A 20,322-nucleotide genomic window follows, 5' to 3' on the forward strand; every position below is an offset into this window, starting at 1 on the left:
ATATATCGAGTGTCGGATGCCGCCTGCCAGATATATGTGATTATCTCATAATATACGTACAAAGTATTTACGGACTGTTATGTATTAAATGGTTTCTCCCCCCGAAGAGCTTTCGCCGTAGATAAAATCACAGCGTTGCCGTCCCCAATCGTGCGATCGACGAACTTGATCATTTACCGTAAAGTGCACCGCTCGTTCAAATCATTAGGATTTAATTCGGCTGTGACATGTCGAGAAATCCGTCATAATATCGCCGATGGGTGCAATGCTCGCATACGTATTCGCAGACGATGATGGCGCATTTTCATAATTAATACCCTTTTATTCCACGTGCAATTCAGAGAACGATGTCGATGACCAGTCGGTGGTTGGTTTGTGCTATCGAATCGGTGTCAGGATTTTAGTGTATTTTTTCATGAGCGTCGGTAACAGGCACGGTGCGTAGTCGAAATCGATAGGACATTTTTTTCAAAACATAACATAAATCCAAAAAATTTATAGTCACAAGGATAAAAATTGGGTTTTCTGCCAAACGGACAAAACCCTAATAAACTATGGAACTGGTGCATCGGGTTTTAATCATTGTGATTCTCCTAGTCTCCCCACAAACATATACTTACAACTGCCAATTTGGAAGGGACAATTTTGCATATCCATTGGAAATTTTTCTAAGTGCATAGGACAGGTAGCTTTGATTGTCAATCTGAAAGCAGATAAAAGTTAATTTCGTATTACTGGACCTGAGTACCGCTGGCTGTATAAAACTGAATACAGTTGTTTCCTCCATCATTCGGAACGACGTTTAACATTTTCAAAATTTCCTCTTCAGAACTCGTATATAGAAATCAATTTCAATGGCTCCATTTATTAGGCAATAAACCGATTATTATCTGCTAAATCGTCGACGCACACAGAAGCGTCGTTTATCTTGTTGACAATCGAGGAGGATGGCGAAATGATAAAAGATGTAACAATCTACTAAATGGAGCTCAATATTGCAATTTGCTAAAGAGTTTATCGACGAACTGACGTATTAATACTACGTAAAAGCGACGACACGACGGAAATAATGGAGAGAATTCCGTTTTAAAAATGACGATCGACAAAAGTGAACTGACACGAGAAAAGCTGATATCGCTAAGCACTCGGGACGAAGTATCGACCAGGGAAAAAAGGGTTCTTCAGGAATACCGTGCCTAGGAGGACTAAATGCATGGTACGTCAGAGATGTCCTATTTTATTGAGTACCGTAGTATAGTGTCCCCTTATCTGATGGGTGTATCTATATAAGTTGAGATAAGATTGTTAATGTAGCAATTAGTCTTGTCAATCATTTTTGGGAAATAGCACGAATAGTGTTAACGATGGTCAGTGTTTATGGTTTATGACGGCCCAAAACTGCTGCTAAATTGCTGAAATGCATATGATGAGGATTTTAAGACATCAAACGCCAAAGCGATGAAAAAAGCCGAATTTTTTCATCAATCCATGTTTTGGCACGGTTGGCCAAAATGAAAATTGATTTAGTCATGGTTTGTCAGCTATTTCAAGATTGTACCTAACGAATATTACGCGGTCAGCCCCGTTTGAAATACAATCGTTGGTTATTTGCAAATTCAATTGTAAATCGTATTTGTAAATGCATATGTACACAATCCATGATTATGCCGCACTGACCTCATTGAGTATAAAATGTCTCCATCTCTGGTGAGTCTAAGAAGTATATTAGGCCCTGTGATCCTGTGTAGGTACGAGCCCTTGCCGTTCAGTATATATGTATCCGGCTTCCAGATTTTCTCGAGCATTTTCACGTTCAGTTGCAGCTTAGGAAGCGGTCCTTCGAACTTAAGTCTGGTATCCGTCCACATTTGACGGAAATAACAATCCATTGAATACATCTGCAAGTAAAAACAAATCGTCGGTCGTAGAAAAAAGGCTTCGATTCAGTGTTAAACGAAGGCCCCTGTAGTCGATGTTCTAACAATTGCAGTAAGCGTAAATAGTACATTATTCTAGAGAAAATCCCCTATAATGGAATACTCTCCCAGAAACAATTGGATTATTGCAGCAAAGCGAAACTGCCTTCAGGCGTATTTACATTGAATCATTAAACAATTTTGTAGATTTATTCTATATAGACCTATGCTAATGTATAATGATAAAATGTGTAAGATGTAAACATTTTCTATTTCCATTCGTCAAATGTGTGCAAGATGTGTGAGTGGTGATGAATGTGGTGCGGATGCTTCAGGGTGATAGGGCTAAGATAGACTGTTTAAGTCTCTCCGTGTAGCCCCATGATTTTGTTACATTTTCTTCCGTACCTATTTTGTTATGACGTCCAATAATGTACGATTTCAATGAAAATTAGATTTTTAATTTTAAATGAATCCCCTCTGTTTCGTTCTTCATATACTCTTATGATTCCCGATTAGCATTTTAGTCGAACGCCATTCGCACTCAGCGGGCACTCATTTACCCGTCAATTTTCCGGATGAAAATTCGAATGACTGGAAACCGAACTGCCGCCTTTGAAAAACTGGAGGAACAAATTATCCTTGAACCAACACCATAAAGACGATTTAGGGTTATGACAGGTGCATTAAAGTGTTTGATTTTGATACCCGTGTTTCATTTCCGGTGACAGTTTTTATTCCCAGTTGTCTTAACACCGGGGTATGTCATACATTCAGCAACAGTCTTGACACGTAATATATGAAATTGTGACAACGGGATTTCTGACAAGAAAAATCCTCTGGGTGGCATACTGTTTCCATGTTTGGTCGTTCACACGGCGGAGTAGTGCTTTTTTGAATAAAAAATGAAGAGGTTTCACGGTAACTCTCGGTTACCGATGTCAACAGGTGCAGTCATCACTTCAGGCCCGTGGTGATACCCGCGGTGTGGCCAGCAAACCTTTTCGAACGAATCATTCTCACATTATGACATCACTTATAAATTCAAAAGAATTACCTTTTAAATTCAAAAGAATGACGTTATTATTCAGAGTTGTCGTTCAAGGAAATTGCCTTGAAACAAACAGGCCTGTGCCGAGTGGGAGTTCGGATTTTTTTCGTAAAATGAAAAGGAATCCATTTTTTGAAATGATTTGTTCAGGTGCCGGGGCACTTCATATTTTTAGATGTGCCCTTTTTCAATAGGGAAGTGGCCCTTTTCACGGAAAAAGTGCCCCCTTTCTCGAAACAGAACTGCCCCTCAAAAAAGCTCGACACGGGCCTGTCAGAGTAATGTAATGTACTGATTCATGGCCTTCTTACTAGTCTCGGGTGTCTCAACAAGTTGTCTTAACAAGTGACCAGCTCAATATTCTGGCTATATTTCCACTTACCATATTTCGTTCAGAGACTGGCCCCATACTTCTGATATTCATTGACACGTTAACAACCGTGGCATTTCCTGAAAAGGGAATTCAAAAGTGACTTTGATCCTAACATCTCTGTTCTGGTGATTAAAAGGCCTTAGGTATGTTCTTCCAAAATCAACGTCCGTGAAACAAGTTGAAACAGACATTAGGTATCATATATAGGATGGAACACCGCGAGTGCATTTGATACGAATAGAGTTTACAGGTCATTTCTTGAAAAAAAGTAGGGGACTCTACATCTAAGGCAATGAAGACCCACAATCAAGATTAAGTAAGTATTAATAGGCTTCTAACAACACACACCCAACCCTATTCAGGGAACTGCAATCAGGATCGAAGTAAAAGTACACTCTGCTGACTATTTAGCAAAACTACTGAAAATGTATGATTTCTGCTGTATCTCTTTGTTCAATTGCTACTTTCAATATAGTAGATAAGTAGCAAAGCTTCGTCCCTCGTTGCGCGTAGGAAAACGCATCGCCCTAGGTATTATCACCGTTAACGTAGTCACCGTGAGAAAATACGGGCTGTCATGCTGGAGATCATTTCCGGAATGGATTTATCGTACGGTTCATATTCCCCTTATTATACCGGCGGTACTTAACAGGCCAAAATACACTCACAAAAATAGCAAATAACAGCGAAAAGAGATGAACGTAGTCTAATGGTGGATGTCTGTACGCGCAGGGGTATGTTTCACAAACTGCCTTATAAAGTTATGAAACACAATACTAATGGAACTTTATGGAAGCCCGTGGAACTTGTCTCCTAAGGAATGACGCATTGTAACTGCAGATTCCGATACATTCTTATTCCCCCGTGGGTGTGTTACAGCCGACATGCCCTACGTATATCTGATGTATATAAGATGTGTAAGCAAATAAATGCAGCGTAAAATGATCTCCACTTCACGTTAAAATCAGTACTTTGAAAGCGTAGACACAAAATAAGACTCAATTTTGATTCTTGATTTCTATTTTCCTTTTGTCGGATACCGAGAATTTTTTCATACGTATGATGTTTTTCAATAAACCTGGGCGAAATAATTAAAAAGGGAAAAACTATTCCAAACTTAGCCTGTTTTTTGTATATTTTTCTTGGCGGCAATGGCGTGACTGAGGATTCAGCGATAATTCGCCAGGATCACTAGTGGCACTTGATTACCGCGCATCAATTTCTTCTAGATTTCAAATGAAATTCGAATCAATTGTTTTTATTAATAAATCAATTGTCAGCGATTCTATACAATGCACTGATATGAGTGAGAAATGTAACTATTCGATGATTCGTTTTTAATTTTCGAATTTGGAAGCGTTCAAGTCAAGTTCAAATTTCATAGAAAATGAACTGGTTTTCACTACGAATGACCCAGTGTTTTGTTGCGCCATCTGGTGGTGCCAGTATCCCACTATCCTAAAAACTGTTCAAATGAAAATTCACGAAGTTACGAATCGATGTTAGTCCGACGGGTTTTTCTGCCATACGTATATCGGTACGTCGAATGTATGACTTTACATCAATCACGAGGTTGGTCCGGTGTCAGTTGGCTCAGAGTATTTTTTACGTCGCACAATATACAAAATGGACTCTTGTTATATCAGTGTCACGTATCAGATGTAACCATCGTATTTCGATTTGTTCAAGTTATCCCTAGATTACGCGCAACTGACCGTAAGATATTAGTCACGTCGGTGATTTACGACCGAGACTTTGATGTTCCGAGGCAAATTCGTTTCGATCCTCTAACGCCGATCTTCCAGCCTGACAGGCCTAATAACCCGGATAAAACACACGCGATATGGTATATAGGTACCAAATTGTTAGGCTATAACCGAACGGACCCTTTCTCTTTATGTGCCGCTTTTTAAACGCGTTCATCCTCGAAGCGATATCGTCTAGTTCTCTGATTAGATTCCATAACTAAGATTTGATGGGGTACCCGTACCGCTACTGTGACAGACGAAGATTCCACTGATGGCAGGCGAGGATCCGCCACGTTCGCTAGTGGTAATTTCAACTTGTTCTCACTAGTAAATCAATTTCCAGTTAAACTTAACCATACACTAATAATTGGGAAAATCAATCGTATATGTGATGACTTGTTTGAGAGCTAGTGGCGCTGAGTTACCATCAAATTCGAGTCAACTGTCTCATAAGTAAATCAAATTTTAGTGGGAGCTTGACCATACACTGAGGGAGAAAGCAAATCTTTTATCCATTCGGACTCGTTTGATAGTTGGAAGTCAAGGTTCAAATTGCACTGAATATGAACTGATTTTCACCAATACGAATGACCCAGTGTTTTGTCGCGCCATCTGGTGAGTGGTGAGTGCCGGTACCTTTGCCACAGAAGTTTAGCCCGTACCCCATTATAGAAGTTAGATCAAAGTCAAAACAGGTTTATATTTTTGGCAATGTAACGAATCTATAAATCATTTAAATCACGGTTTCTTACCTCCGAATCCTGGACGTATCCTTTTATCATAGTTATCGAGTAAGCGGTTGAGAATATTTGTGATATTCTTAAGACCCGTTTCCGAAAGACCCTGCCGACTACTGACCAATCTGAAAACATGAACAAAAGGACTATCATCGATTTGTCTCATTGTTAAAGAATGGAACAATCTAATTTCATCAGAACGAGTACAAAGGCGTCCTCCCTTGGCGGGGATTCGAACCTGATAGCATCGCTTAACATGTTTATCGCGCGAAAACTTGTGGCACCAATCAGATTGCTCGTTATATAATCGCTACGGCAAATTTCCCGGAAGAATTATATATGGGAAAACCCGGGCTAAAATGAAACGGGATTGTTGATTGGTTAATAATTACATCATCTGACATCATCATCTAGCGTTTCGTACTAAGACGAATCTCGTTGCCATCAGGTTCGAATCCCTGCCGGGTAGGATGGTACGAAGAATGGGGTAAAAAAGAACAACGATTGGAGATGCGTCTATGATAATGATCGCATCGCCAGTCTTTTAATCCAATGTTTGATTAATCCAACACTCAGGCACGGATTCAGACGGTAGAACAGGCACGTGTTACCGTCGTGAAAATCAACCACCCTTTTCTGTTTTTCCATCCCCAAAGTAAAACTGGCACATCGAGTCGTCCCTATCAATTCCAAAGGTAGAATAAGGCACATTTTTTGCAAGATGAGGTAGATAGTTTTCTACAAAAAGGTACAACATTCTTCAGGACTTCTTCTATATTGCCTTAAAACTACATCTCAATGCAGTAGATTTTCTAGAAAGCATTTTACATCAGGAGTTCATTGCTTTGAAATTGCACCAAAAAGTGGTGAAGTTTCGAAATTCTAAGTTTCCGTGGATTATCCCTTTTTCATAAGTTGTGCCTACTCTCGACAGTGGTCCCCGGATCCACCCCTGCCAAGCTTGGGACATATTGATTGTTGAACGTCCCTTTAAAAACCAGTCCAAACGAAAGCCGAGTTTAAACAAAATACGATGAAATGCTCAAATTCATTGGTGGAAACTTTCATACTACAAAGTTTCAAAGTTTATTTGCTCCATATCTTACAAAAAGACTTGAGCACAGATACTTCTGTAATACGATACTCATTATATATATATTACATGTTACGAGGTTGTCTGAGAATGGCTAAACGGTCAGAAATGATTTCGCAGGAGTTTTTTGGAAGTACATTGTATAGCTCAGGTACAATTACGCTTTTAATAATTACGCATAAATCGATAAAGGAAAAAGAGAAATACAAGAGGAAGTAGTAAGTCCTTGTTAGAACTTTGCGCTAAATGTACATCTATACATATGTTTACCAATGAATGGTGATTTGTTATTCTAGTGAAAATAAGAATTGCCTTCGTTTTAGGTGGATAAAAATAGTGCTTATAAAAATAATGCTTTTGGTGTTCCCCGTGAAACGTGTACACCAAAACAACCACATCCTTTGAAATATAATAAGTATCGTTCTTCATCATAAAAAGGGAAACGAGATTGTTTTGATCTCATTGTTTTGATTCTTCTAAGACGTGACGTCGCATTTGTATAGCCCACAACTCAGCGAATTATACACAAATATACGACCAGCTGAAATGGAGGGTTGTGTGTAGGTCTCATAAGAGTTGCGCACCCTTTCTGCAGAATCTTCAATGATTATTCAAATATTATGCTATCAAAACTCTCGAAACTTGATTCTAAGAATTTTTTAGCTTGTTCTTCTACACACCTTACTTCGTGGAATTGTCAGGATGTTTGCAGCTCCTTGAGTGTCACAAAATGGTATCTTGGAATTTCTTTATTTTAGTTCCTCCATTAGGGGGCATTTAGCATCCGATAATGACAATAATAACATTGACAATAATAATGAAACTAATCTTGATAGTAACATAAATAATGATTTGAAAAATTTCATTGCGCCTGTTTCGTTCACAAATATGTTCAAAAGCGTTTTTGAGGTTAGTGAAAACTGCATTCCACACGCTTTACAGAAAATAAGCAAGTGTTTCAGACAATGTCTGAATGTGTTCAGATCATCCATTTTCCGAATCTCTGTATCCGAAGCGTTCCACAAAGATGAGCCAATAGACCGGAAGCAACGTCCACCAAATATTTTGAGACAGTAGGGTACATTCGCTTTTTTTTAGAGGTGCAACGCTGTGCGAGATATAATCTTATTTTTGAGATTTCACCTTGACGTCAGCGGGGAAGTTATAGCTGAAGTTTATTTTTTGTCCGTGGTGGCACCTTATGAGGAACAACCCTTTTAGTAAAATGTACCTGCCTGTATCTTGGTCATATTGTTTGGTAACTCAACAACCAAAGTTGGTATCTAGATTTATCTATTCTACACAAGCTATTCAGATAATTGGAGGACATGATAACTGCAGTCAATTTGCAGACTAACGTTGTCGCTGCTTTTGTTGGAAATGTCGGATCCGTTCGACAATTTTCATTTGAATCAGTTATCGGTGTCTTTTAACACTTGAAAAACTGCCATTATAAGTTTTGATCGCTGATGCTTCGCCAAAGCTCGTCACTACACTGCAGGCGTTCAATGTAACGGCGAACGCCCGAAACTTTATACTCGAACGCAAATTCAACGTTATTCCCTTACAATAAATCGCGTTCGGCGCCTTGAGCGGGTTGTTTTGAAAACGGTTTTTTGTTCTAATGAATATTTCAGTGTTCGGCACCGCTAGAGTTTATGAGATATTTTATGCCGTATTCGGTTACACGGCGCCACAGCGCACCGCTATTGCTGTCTGTATATATGTTGCGAACGACTTCGAACAATAATCGAAACAATATCGCATCGCTTTTGCTTGTGTTGGAATCATTTATTCAACCATTCATGTAGATATAAAACAATATGTTGAACAAAAACAACATATATATATATATAAGTAAACTATTGAAAATAAAGTTCTACCGGAGAGAACGGGCAATTCGATAATTTCATACGCGGATTTATGAATACAGTCATCCTTACCGGGTGGATACCTCGATTCCGCTTTGCGATAATTCATACCATCAAAGATATTCGATTTACGAGACCGTAGTGAGTTTATTTGCTTGATTTGCATGAACAGTAATGAAAATAAGATATAAATCACCGATAGTTCTATGGCTGGCGTCTCTTCACTGAATCTAAAGTCAAATAATTTAGTAACCTTGGCGGTATAGTTCGTGCAAACATCGTTCGCTTTATAGCGGGGCTGTTAATCTTGAAGAAACGTCATCCAAACGACGACCGACTGTCGCCTCTCGAGCTTCGAAATTGACGAATAATAGCGAATGGTCTGGCGTCAAAACCGGTTAACGATTGCATATTCCCTGCCAAAGAAGACCATCTCCTTATCGGGAGTGGGATTTTCGGCGAGGTTTCGGAGTTTTGTTTATTCTCCGGGTCTACTCGTTTGATCGTCGCGTTCTGCGCGTTATCGGTTATATCGGCGACGGTGTCGGTTAATTCGAGGCCGTCGGACACAGCGCGGGTGCGCGCCGGTCGAATCAATCTCTAGATACAAAGCGAATAAAAAGTTTTACCGATTTATCATTTCGCTGCCGGCGGCGGCTATTTTGCGTGCGATGGATCATTATCGGTATAGAAAAGAATCGCAGGATGCAATCAACGATGGCCATTTGTTTGCCTGATTATCGATTCTTTATTCGGCGATGAATAAAATGCGAATGAAGACGAAGTTTTCCCATATCGTGTCAACGGGAAGGATTCTCTTTATTTCCGTTAATTCGCAGTTGATTATTCGGTTAATGACGAAACGCGAAGAAAGACGATGACTGTCCTCGGTGAACTTTGCAGCGGCGAAGACGCTCGAGCTGTTTATAAGTATTTCACGTAGAACAAAACCGATATCTCCTTTCGAAGAAAAGAAACATCTAGACAAAACAAGTTCGAGATGTTGAGGATGTCTGTTTTACATGCGCGTGATGAGTATTATTCATAGAGCATAGGACATCATCTTGTTGGCCGCGAGGAGTTGATAAAAAAGGTATCCCCGACTATCAAGCGTTTTTCTATCCGCTAAGCGTTACGACGGCTTGTCGTTGATATTGACTAGGCGTCGCTATTAACCATGTCGTCTGCGAATTCATCGTTGCCTTTCACGAGAGAGTGGCGTAAAAAACGGTAGAAATCCCACAATGAATGTTTTTGAATAAATGCCCCCGTACTTAGCCTGATGATGGCTTTTAGTTTATAGCCAAGACGTTGCTCAAAATATATGCACTTATTTGTCTCTTGTCGAATTCTTTGTGGGATTTATATCGTGTTCATCGATTACGGATATCCTGTTTTAATTGTATCGAGTATACGTACAGAATTGAACAAAATTGAAAACATCGACAAGATGAAAATGGAATGTTAAAGCCGCTTCATCTCGTCTGAGCTGGACGTTTCATTTTTGAACAATGATTCAAATTTGGCTGTATCGTTTTTTCATGCTTTAACACTATCATTGGGGAATCATTTCAAATTATCCCTTCCAAATGATTTTCTATAGCGGCAAAATGGTCATCCCGGATCTTCATGGTACATTTCGCTCCAATATTCATTATACACAGACTTTGTAGCGTGCGTATTTTTTAGACTTTTTTGTCACCGGCAAAGTGGTTTACCTTTTTAGTAGCTAGATGAATGATAATAACATTTTTTTTTACCATTTTGAATTATAATAATTGAACAGAGGTGATATTAATACAAAAGTTCAAGATGGAGGGACGGATGAAGAAACCTGTCTAACAAACAAGGTTTATAAGATTTCCATGCCACCCTGAATGTAAAAATTTGTTTTGACAGTTTTCAGATGCATGCTATTAGAGTTTAGGTTTAAAATTTACCAGAAAACTCTAAGGGCTCTGGAAAGCATACCACATAATTTGATATTTGCTGCATTTTTGCAATCATTTGTATTTCGCAAATAAAAAAGCAGCCAAAACAGTCCTAAAATTCCTATATTTTACCACCTCACTTTCTCCCTGATCACCACGCTAGCTACGTTATTTTGGCATTGTATATATAGGCTTTAGATTGTGTTTACTGCTCTATTCAATCGTGCCAGCTTCAAACGGCCTCTTTAAAACCGATGAGAATACTCATCAGAAGGTGACAGGAGATAATTTATTGAATAACGTATTGAACTTGCCATATAAAATCATTTTATAACAAATCGATATTAAATATTAGAAGCTAAGAAAAAGGCCGTTAAATGACTAGTAGAACGCATGGTATGTACCAATGGACCGGTATATAAATAAACATTATTGTTACCGTTTTTCATTTTTTCTCATTTCTCATCTCTCTTTTTCTAAATACTCACGACACATTGAAACGCTCGAATACGTCATGTTTCTGTCTCATGTGTCGGTGCTTCTGCGTCGTGATGTGCGTTGGGCTTAAGAAATTCTCGAGATCATATATTCTATCTATTTATAACATATCTCAATGCAACTTTCACCCCGAAGGATTACAGTATTTTCTTGTATTCATAAACATCTGATGAGTTTTCAATTTCAAATTTTAATTACTCTTCGAATGAACGAATACGTTGTTTTGTAATAAAATTCCGACATCATTCAATATATTATGACCGTGCCGATTTCACAAAAAACGCGTTATTTTGTATCAGTACAAAGATGTTAAAATTGGCAACACCTTGATAATTCATTTAGTTTTTTTTCAATTTTCTAAACAAGTAATGTTCGCATCTTGACTCCATTGCCAACCTGACAAATTTAAAGTTGACCTAAGATTCAAGACAACTTTCTGACATAAGTTGCAACTGTAGCACTGGTCGCATCGGTAAGATAAGGTCTGATAAACTAACGCTTACCCGAGGAATGCTGTGAAGACGAATGTGGTTAATGTTATAATCCAACTGGACCAGGTCATCGCTGTCAATCACTGTCCAATATCACCATGCTGCAGCCGTAGGCTCCCTCACCACACTGTAAAACATAAACAAACACGTCGTCCTTTAGTCCGTACGTGATAAATGCGTCACCACAATCCAGCCGACCTTTATGTTGTCGTTATGTTATAGAAAATTGTCCACGATTTTCTATCGTGTTAAACATTCCCTCGATAGATAATACAGTGTACCACCGACTGAGAATGTATCAAAACATTTGGGAATGCATTTTGAAAATATTCGTACAGCGAACTGATTTCAGTCGATAATTACGATTTCGGCAATTACGGGCGAAGCGGCATTTAAAATCACTTGGTCCGACCTGTGTCGGAGTCGCGTCTTCGAACCGAACCGTAGCAAGTCCAGCGATGTAATTGATTAGGCCTAGTATAGATGATAAAAGCTTGAGTTCACTTGACGAACGATCGTTTCGGTGACCCGCGAAATTGAGATACATTTCTATCGAGTGTACTTCCTGACCTCATCCGAACGACGACGTTCTTCAAGTATATGGGTTGCTTAAACAGTCATAAAACATGGAGTCGAATCATTGCGGATAAAATCGGATTATCACATACAAGATACGTTACTGGTTGATTGGTTATTAGGCACTGCGATCACGCGATCGTCGACTGAATCTAAGTTTACGCTCGAAAATAGATCCGATGTGACAGTCCACGTGCGGATTAATCGAATCCACTCGGCACCGCCGCACACGCGTGTGCGTGCGAGTATGCCCTTATATTTTGCCGATATAATTTTCACGGCGATAGTTTTTCCAATATATGTGTATATTTCCATCTGATAGTTTACCCTCCTCAACTGTGTCAATTGCACTTACGATTGGCTTTCCATTTCGCTAATGGGATAGAATATTAAATTCAGGTAATGGAACGTTTAAATATACGTAATCGTCGTAAAAAAAGAATCGTTTTAACGAGAAATGAAATTCTAAATGGTACCGGACCATATGTTACAGTCATGAAATATAATCTCCACAACATTTTGTAAGTTGTTGATACACAGCGCACTGTAAGGGGCTGTCCGTAATCACCATCGATAAAAACTTATATTAGTGATGTGACGATAATATAGAGATAGAATCCCACTATAAAAACGAAAAGACAAAGTCCGAAAATGTTTTCTAGAGTTAGTAGTTTATTCGACGTTTCGACTATATTCTTATAGTCATCTCCAGGAATACTAGCTCTTAGAAACATTTTCGGACTTAGTCTTTTTGTTGTCATTGTGGGATTCTCTCTATATTGCTGTCTATAAAAGACGTCCGCAGAAAATTGCATTACTTTCACCCCTCCCCTTGTGCATCCGACAAAAAGAAGTTTAAGAGATCGGATATCCAGCCTTGCAAAATAATGTTTATTTTTTCATTCACTTTATCATTTATGATATGCTCTGGACTACAATTCGTTATTCCACACATTAGCTTGACAACATGCATGTGAACTAGTTCTCCTTTCTAATTTGAAGTAATCATCCATGCTATGCATTAAATGATTTGTTATGACTTAGAGAAATTAAGTAGGAAGAAGAAGAAGGATGTCCACATTCAAACCCCATCCCCCTTGTCCACGAAATTCCAAACTTCACAACCCCAACCCCCACCCCTCGACCTTGGACGTCTTTTATGTACAGCCTCTTGGTAAAAAAAGTTTCATCAAAAGCATATCGTTTCTTTGTTGGTAGCTCCCGATGATGAACTACAATGGGAGTGCGAATGGTTGAATGGTATCTACAGATGAACTGGCATTTTACTGTTCAGATCTATTGCCCAGTGGGAAATCTCGGAACTCGGCAACCAAAAACTCCCGACTGTCTTCCCTGCGTTAATATCGACAATGCACGACACAGCTGCGACTTGATTACTGACGTGTCGTCTCCAGGACTATTCACCGCTCTTCAGACGCTTAGAAAAATAAGGCTTAATGCGTTAAAGTTTCTCGCCACAGGCTAGCTCCCGAGCAACGGGTAGCCGGGTAGCCGGCCAAGTCATGATACGTACAAATATACGTATCCGATGAACCAAAACCCTTTTCAATCGTAAAGTTGTTGGTTGGGAGTTTGTCTAGCGATAGCGTCTTTTGTAAGAACGTATCTCCCACGCCCAATGCATTCCCATAGTAAATAAAGTAGCGCGTTAATTCTTATGATCAATTGGGAAAGAACCTATTCGTCCATGCGATGTACAAGGAATCTGAATCTTTGTCCCTCGAAATAACTCTTAGGCAACATGGAAATAATGACTTTCCAGCTCACGGAATGTAGGGGGTGTCTCACCAAAAAACGTCGTTCCCCTGCCGATTTCAACACTAATATCATCGACATCGACAAACGTTTTGAAAAATCTGTACGGGACGGACTACGCGCTGTCATTCATTTCACCCCCTTTAAAGCTGTGATAATGCTAGGTGTCAGCGTGAACAAGATGGATAGGCTGAATATCAGTACGCTATTACCGGTCATTCACATATTTCCACGATGTTGCGGATTCATCGCCGACGGCGTATTTTCAGTAGAATAAGAGGCACAACACAATCGATATGTAGTTCAAGTTGAAGTTCATTCCATGGAAAGTAAAATATAAGATCTAAAGATTTGAAAAATATACAATGAAATTTTAACTTTAAGATCCACCAGGTTCGCTAGTAGTCACTCGGTCTTCCGCATTCAATTTCTTCTACATTTTAGTTAAAAACTGAATGAACTTTTTCTTTAGAAAAATGAATTATTAATGAAAACTATACTGATTTATTGAGTAGAAAAATGAACCCGATGTATATTCGGTGGGTCCTAGTTGAAGTATTACAACGGTGATTGTTATTATTGTAGACGGAGGGTTGATCTAACATTACGTTTTGAATCTAAAAGGAAACACTGCTTTAAGCAAGCATATATATAGTCTGATAAACATCGGTATCGGGGAATCGGTATCTTTGTATCGGGGAGAACGTTTTTACAGATGCCTATAACGCCCACTTGATCATGATGAGTTTAATGCATTGTTGAGTTTTGGTGGCATACGCTACAAGGAGTAGGGATTAATTGTTTTTCGCGAAGTTCGGGAAAAGTTTTTTCTTTATCGAATCAGTTACCCGCGGAGATGTCCGAGTTGCTTTTTATAGCAACCGTTCGTTCACCGAGGCGTGCGAGTTTTTACATCGGCGGATACCGACGTGTGGCCGCCAGCTATATAGTGCAAAAATGAATTGATCTTTCCGTATAGACACGTCTTCGCCGGAATGATTGCACGCGGATATGACATTACGAGTAATTTCGTATGCACAAATCCTGTTATCCTATAAGTAAAATAACATTAAGACTACATGAAGAACGAGTGTCATCGCCGTCGAGTTCGTCAAACGAGAGAGTTGATGGAGCCATCACCCGCCAATCAACCCGGCTGATTGCCCATATTGATGCCGTCGATTCTGGCGGTAAAATCCGAAAACAGTTTCATTTCTCGTGTACACACGTATACGAATACCAGTCACGCACGTAAATAGCGAATTAATTGATGAGATTTTGAATGTTTGCCTGCATGGATAAATAGATAAACACTTAACGTATTATCGAGGCAATGATTTGCCGATTCAATCAATCAGGAAGGCAATGGCGAAGTGACCGAAAATATCCAATGACATTTAGAGGATGTATGTTTATGAAATGCTAAATACAGACTCGGCTAATGATATAGACAAACGCCGTATAATGTGACGAACTGGCGAATTCTTCTGCACATGACGATACTCCTTTCTCTAAAAGAAACCAACGGAGTTAGAAAAGGGGGCGCTTCATCAAGTCGAAACTCGAAAGAGGATTTCGCCTTTAAGCATTAACCAGTAAAATGTTTTTGCAAAGGAAATTTCAAATGCCATTTTGCAGGCGTGCAGCCTTGCAAATGCCATTTTGCAACTTTTTCCGCAATTCGAGATTCATTTTTGTTAAAACAGACATATCTTATTGATATAAAATGATATCATATATCACATATTATATATCGTATATCATATATCACAAGAAAATGATATCGTATATCGTATGTCTTATATCGTATGTCTTATATCGTATATCGTGTAATCGTATATCGTTTATCATATAGTATGTCGTATAATCGTATATCATTTATCATATCGCATATCGTATATCAAATATCATCGTATATCATATGATATATGAAACCACCACATTAGCCGAGACTACTGCAAAATGCCATCAATGCGACTTATTCGGCGTTAGGACCCCCAATCGTAAACATAGTCGACAGAAGCGCGAAACAAGTTTTTTGTCAAGGTATATGGGGGCAGAATTGAATTTAGCCGTTATTCGCAGAGCAACGGCGACCTAAACGCGAAACTAATCTAGCAAAATACGATCTATATTTCGTTATGATTGATGAACATTTGAAAACGGTCATTATCCAAATTAAGTTCATTAGGTAAATTGTTTCCCGTCTATAAAAACGTTAAATTGCCATCGAGTGAACCGACGAAACATTGTGTGCGGGAACGTATCGGCGACGAATGAAGCGAAACGTCGGGTATAAGTCTCGGCGGGAATCCTGGGGGACCCGTCATCACTCTTCGGGTCTGCGAGAAATGAAGTGTAGACGTTACCGTGAACAAAGCAAAAATGCTCGTCGAATAACGACTGGGAAATCTTTTTTGATGAAGAAGAAATGAAGCAGCATTAAAATGCCGCTTCGTGCAGGTTCTCCAGATGATGTTACGATAAATCCTTTAACGATCTAATAGTATAATTGATTTCGAAAGCCTATTTATTAATTATGTTAGCCATTGCTTGGGGCCCTGTTCCACAGTAGTTCAATGAGTTTCAATGAGTTTACTCAGAGTCAAATCTTAACTCAGAACTGTGGAACTGGACCTTGGTTCGTACCAATTTCCTCGTCTACTTAGCAGGCTCGACTGTCGGCCAGAAAGCGGGGCCCTGTATCCTGGATGAGCCTGAGACGAGCGGCGGTAAGGGTATCTGAGAATTTGCACCAACTGATTAGGTGTTTCAATGAGATAATCTTTATGGTAGCCATAAATTGCTCCGATATCGCACACGTAGTAAGTCCCAATAGGCATTACAGTTTACACGTTCTTTCTAAATAAACGACCGATCCGTAGCAAAAAAAAAATGTTTTTATCCAATTTCCTGAAGACAATCCATCTTCCCAGCGCTTTTTGCGCGAAGAGACACACACACAATGGTACTGAATCAATGGGGCGATTTTCTTTCCGCGATTATTTCATAAGGATGATGGCGATTACATTCGTCGCAATGCTTTCGCGACGCAATCGTCACGGCATTAAGTCGTTTATTTTCACGAGCGCGGCGACGGTAAAACAGAGTGACATACACATACTATCCTGTGCGTGCAGTTAGTTGAATTACGTTTTTGTGGAAAACGCCCGGCGAGTAAAGCTGCAAGCGATTGAAATGATCGATTGTACGGATCAGATTTCGTTAGTTCTTTGTCGTACACGGAACAGCATCGGATTTGCATGAAACTGGTTATTGTAACTGTGTAACCATGATTACAACACTGAGTGGAAAATTTAACAATCGACCTAGACATATGATACGTATTTTGTGGTAAACCGGACTCGGACCCGAAATGACGTCTTAAAGCTGGAACTGGACGAAATTTTTCGGACCACGGTTTTGTTGTACTTTCGAGCCTTCGCCCGTTAGCACGCGTAAAGGGGCCTAATGATGTAGGCTTAGTACATTTTGATGGGTTTTTTAGCATTGTTTTAATGATCCGGAATGAATATTCGCTAGGGAAAAATGAATAAAATTCCGTTGGTGTTCTCAGGGCTGGACGCTGAGAATTATAGGGATTTCAAAACAAATTAATTTTCTGCAATAGAAAATAAAGGAAAATGACCTATGACATAATTCTAATACCGGTACATGAAGTAAATTAAGTTTAAGAATTTAAGGTATGGAAAACGAATTTCTATTTATCGATTTCTACTTTTAAAATTCCGTACATAGAGGGTTTTTAACTTATCTTCTGTCCTCCAAGTCAGAGTGTGGCTATTCTACCACGTGGAAAAATAATCTTCTATTGAATAATCGCTTTTGCTTCCAAAAAGGAAAGGCCAACCCATATGATAAAATGTTTTTTTTTCGAATTATCGTGCGTCGGGACCGTACGTTTTGTGCTGCGTGTGTACGTGGCGCGTGTAACCAGCAGCTGTTCGTGGTGCTGGTCCGCGCTGGCGCACGTTTCTTGGCGATTCTGACGAATCAAAGTGTGATGAAATAAACTTATTGCCGTGCTGTTGTGGCCTTTCTGATACCGCTCACATTCTGAGGCGATATTCTCCGGGTTTCTACTGAACATTCAACGACCTTCCTAGTCTCTTTGAAAATCGCTCTTTAGTCTCGTAGCCTCGTGATTGGTTATACGCCGGACTAACGAAATGTCAAACCTATAAGATCTTCTTTTATTAAGGATATAGATGTGCATCAACAGACATTATATCTTTTGAAAATAGCCTTAGATGTTTGTCTTCCGTGTCTGTGAGTTGGAGGCGAATAAAAAGCATGTCAGTTTTCTGGCACGTTTGAGGCACCTTTGATTCTAGATGTGTTTGCGATATGATTGGCTTCAGTTAGAATACGGTTTTAATTTTTGTGTCATGTACTTCGACAGGACTCCATAAAGACTGCCTCAATATAAAATCACAATCGCTTCTGTTTCAAGCTACATTCTCTCCGTCGATTCGAAGTACAGTAGAGTACGGATAAGTCGTTTACGCAGAACTCGGATATACGCATATGTCGGTCAATTTCTGAAGTCCTGGTCTATTATTGGCAATAAGAGGGTACAAAGTATACGATCAAAAGTCGGATTTCGTATAAAATTCAAAAATTTGAATTAAAATTATATCGAATAAGTCGGACTGGAATAAGATATCTTGGTCCAATTGAGAAATTGTGTTAGTTCATATTCGTACGGATCAAAAAGTTTAAGTACTAACTGAATAGTACACTTGCCTGACGCATAGGCGGCGCATCTTCCTTAATCATTAGTGTTCGTAAAACATAAAACCGACAAGTTACCGTATATCATACTGATTTGATTCATATCCAAGTTTTTGCCAAGAGACTTGGTTTTTGTTTCCTCATACGCAAATTAGCAAATGTTTCGAATACGTGTAACTCGGAATACGCGTAAGTCGGACCAAAAATGACGGTCTCAAGTGATCCGAAGAACTTTATCATACTCTACTGGTAGCCGTGAGCGAGCGAGTGTGGGAACCTTTTGAGTGATGACATGGAGCGTGTTTAGAGATGAATAAACTGATAAAAATGAAGAATGCAACCTCCCATTGTGTGTGGGCGTGTGATTGGATGACCACTGACTTTTAGGTCACACGCATACGTACGCTCGCACGCACGCACACACGTACACGATTTTCCGTCGAAGAATCGAACAGGCGAGCACAAATATTTTGAAGTGAGTCATGTGTTTAAATGAAAAAGTTGCTTATAGATTTTCCTCGACACAACTCGACTCTCGACTAGTTGAGAGAAATAGAACATGACGTTTTACTTCTCTCGACTGTCGAGGACTCGAGAGAAACCTAGCCAATCGATTTGAACTGCGAATAAATTCAAAATATGAAAAAAAATCCTTGTGTTTACATTGTTTATTTAACCGCTATCAGGTTCCGATATTAACAATTGGCCGTTTATGATCAGTATCTGATTCAGTGGATGCGACAAAAGCAACACGGGATGAAACGGCTTCGTATTTGCCTGTGACCGGAGTTCAATTGATTTTTCTAAAAAAAACCTCAGTCAAGCCTAAGACAATCATACTACTAAGGAAAACGTTCATTTCTGAATAGGCGTAGGAAAACCATGATATTTACTTTGATTGACAGCTTACCAGCGCTCGGACGTAGCTGCGCGTGGTATTTTTGTCATATCTTAAATTTATTTGCAGTTCAAATTTAGCGCCATTCTCGCGATATTATCAACAACCCGGAAGTAAAATTCAAGCCCTGTGAGCGCAACCTTTGTTTTGGACGGGACATATTTTACAATCATTGACATGACGTGATCTGAGAGTGTAGGACGCGTGTAGATGGTGAACTAAGGCTCAATATGTCATCATCAGTTATCATTATAGGAGTATCATTTATCAATTTTACCGATCAACAGCAACCCCGTTCAACAAATAAATGTCATCAGATCTTCAGAGTACATAAGTAACTTTTCACTATTGATTAAGAATCGTTTTCGTGAATTTTTATACGAGTGACCACACTCTCACGTGATCGAAATTTAACTCGCGGACTATAAAATCGATATCACTGTACCAGTATTAGTACCCAAAAGGCAGAAGGGTATAGTAAATTGAATTTATTGTGTAATTCATTTATATTTCATTTATTCAACACCAAAGTCATACAAACTTTTATGGTGGATATACATCCACGTACAAATGAATATAATATACATATGACATCGATGCTTCTTTTT

At 39.2% G+C, this 20,322-nt stretch overlaps 1 protein-coding gene across 1 annotated transcript in view; it reads right to left on the bottom strand.

Annotated features, from left to right (window-relative positions):
- Positions 1 to 20,322, bottom strand: part of LOC141905650 (gamma-aminobutyric acid receptor subunit alpha-2-like) — a 33,027-nt gene that overhangs the window by 2,892 nt on the left and 9,813 nt on the right. Inside the window, exons 2-6 of the mRNA XM_074794613.1 lie at positions 11,722 to 11,836; positions 5,841 to 5,950; positions 3,350 to 3,417; positions 1,678 to 1,898; positions 621 to 703 (exon numbers count right to left, since the gene is read on the bottom strand). Coding sequence (XP_074650714.1) covers positions 621 to 703; positions 1,678 to 1,898; positions 3,350 to 3,417; positions 5,841 to 5,950; positions 11,722 to 11,780 — 541 coding nt within the window. The 5' untranslated portion in view covers positions 11,781 to 11,836. The remainder of the gene's footprint in view (positions 1 to 620; positions 704 to 1,677; positions 1,899 to 3,349; positions 3,418 to 5,840; positions 5,951 to 11,721; positions 11,837 to 20,322) is intronic.

Source organism: Tubulanus polymorphus, chromosome 5 (assembly GCF_964204645.1).
Source record: "Tubulanus polymorphus chromosome 5, tnTubPoly1.2, whole genome shotgun sequence".
NCBI lineage: Eukaryota > Metazoa > Nemertea > Palaeonemertea > Tubulaniformes > Tubulanidae > Tubulanus > Tubulanus polymorphus.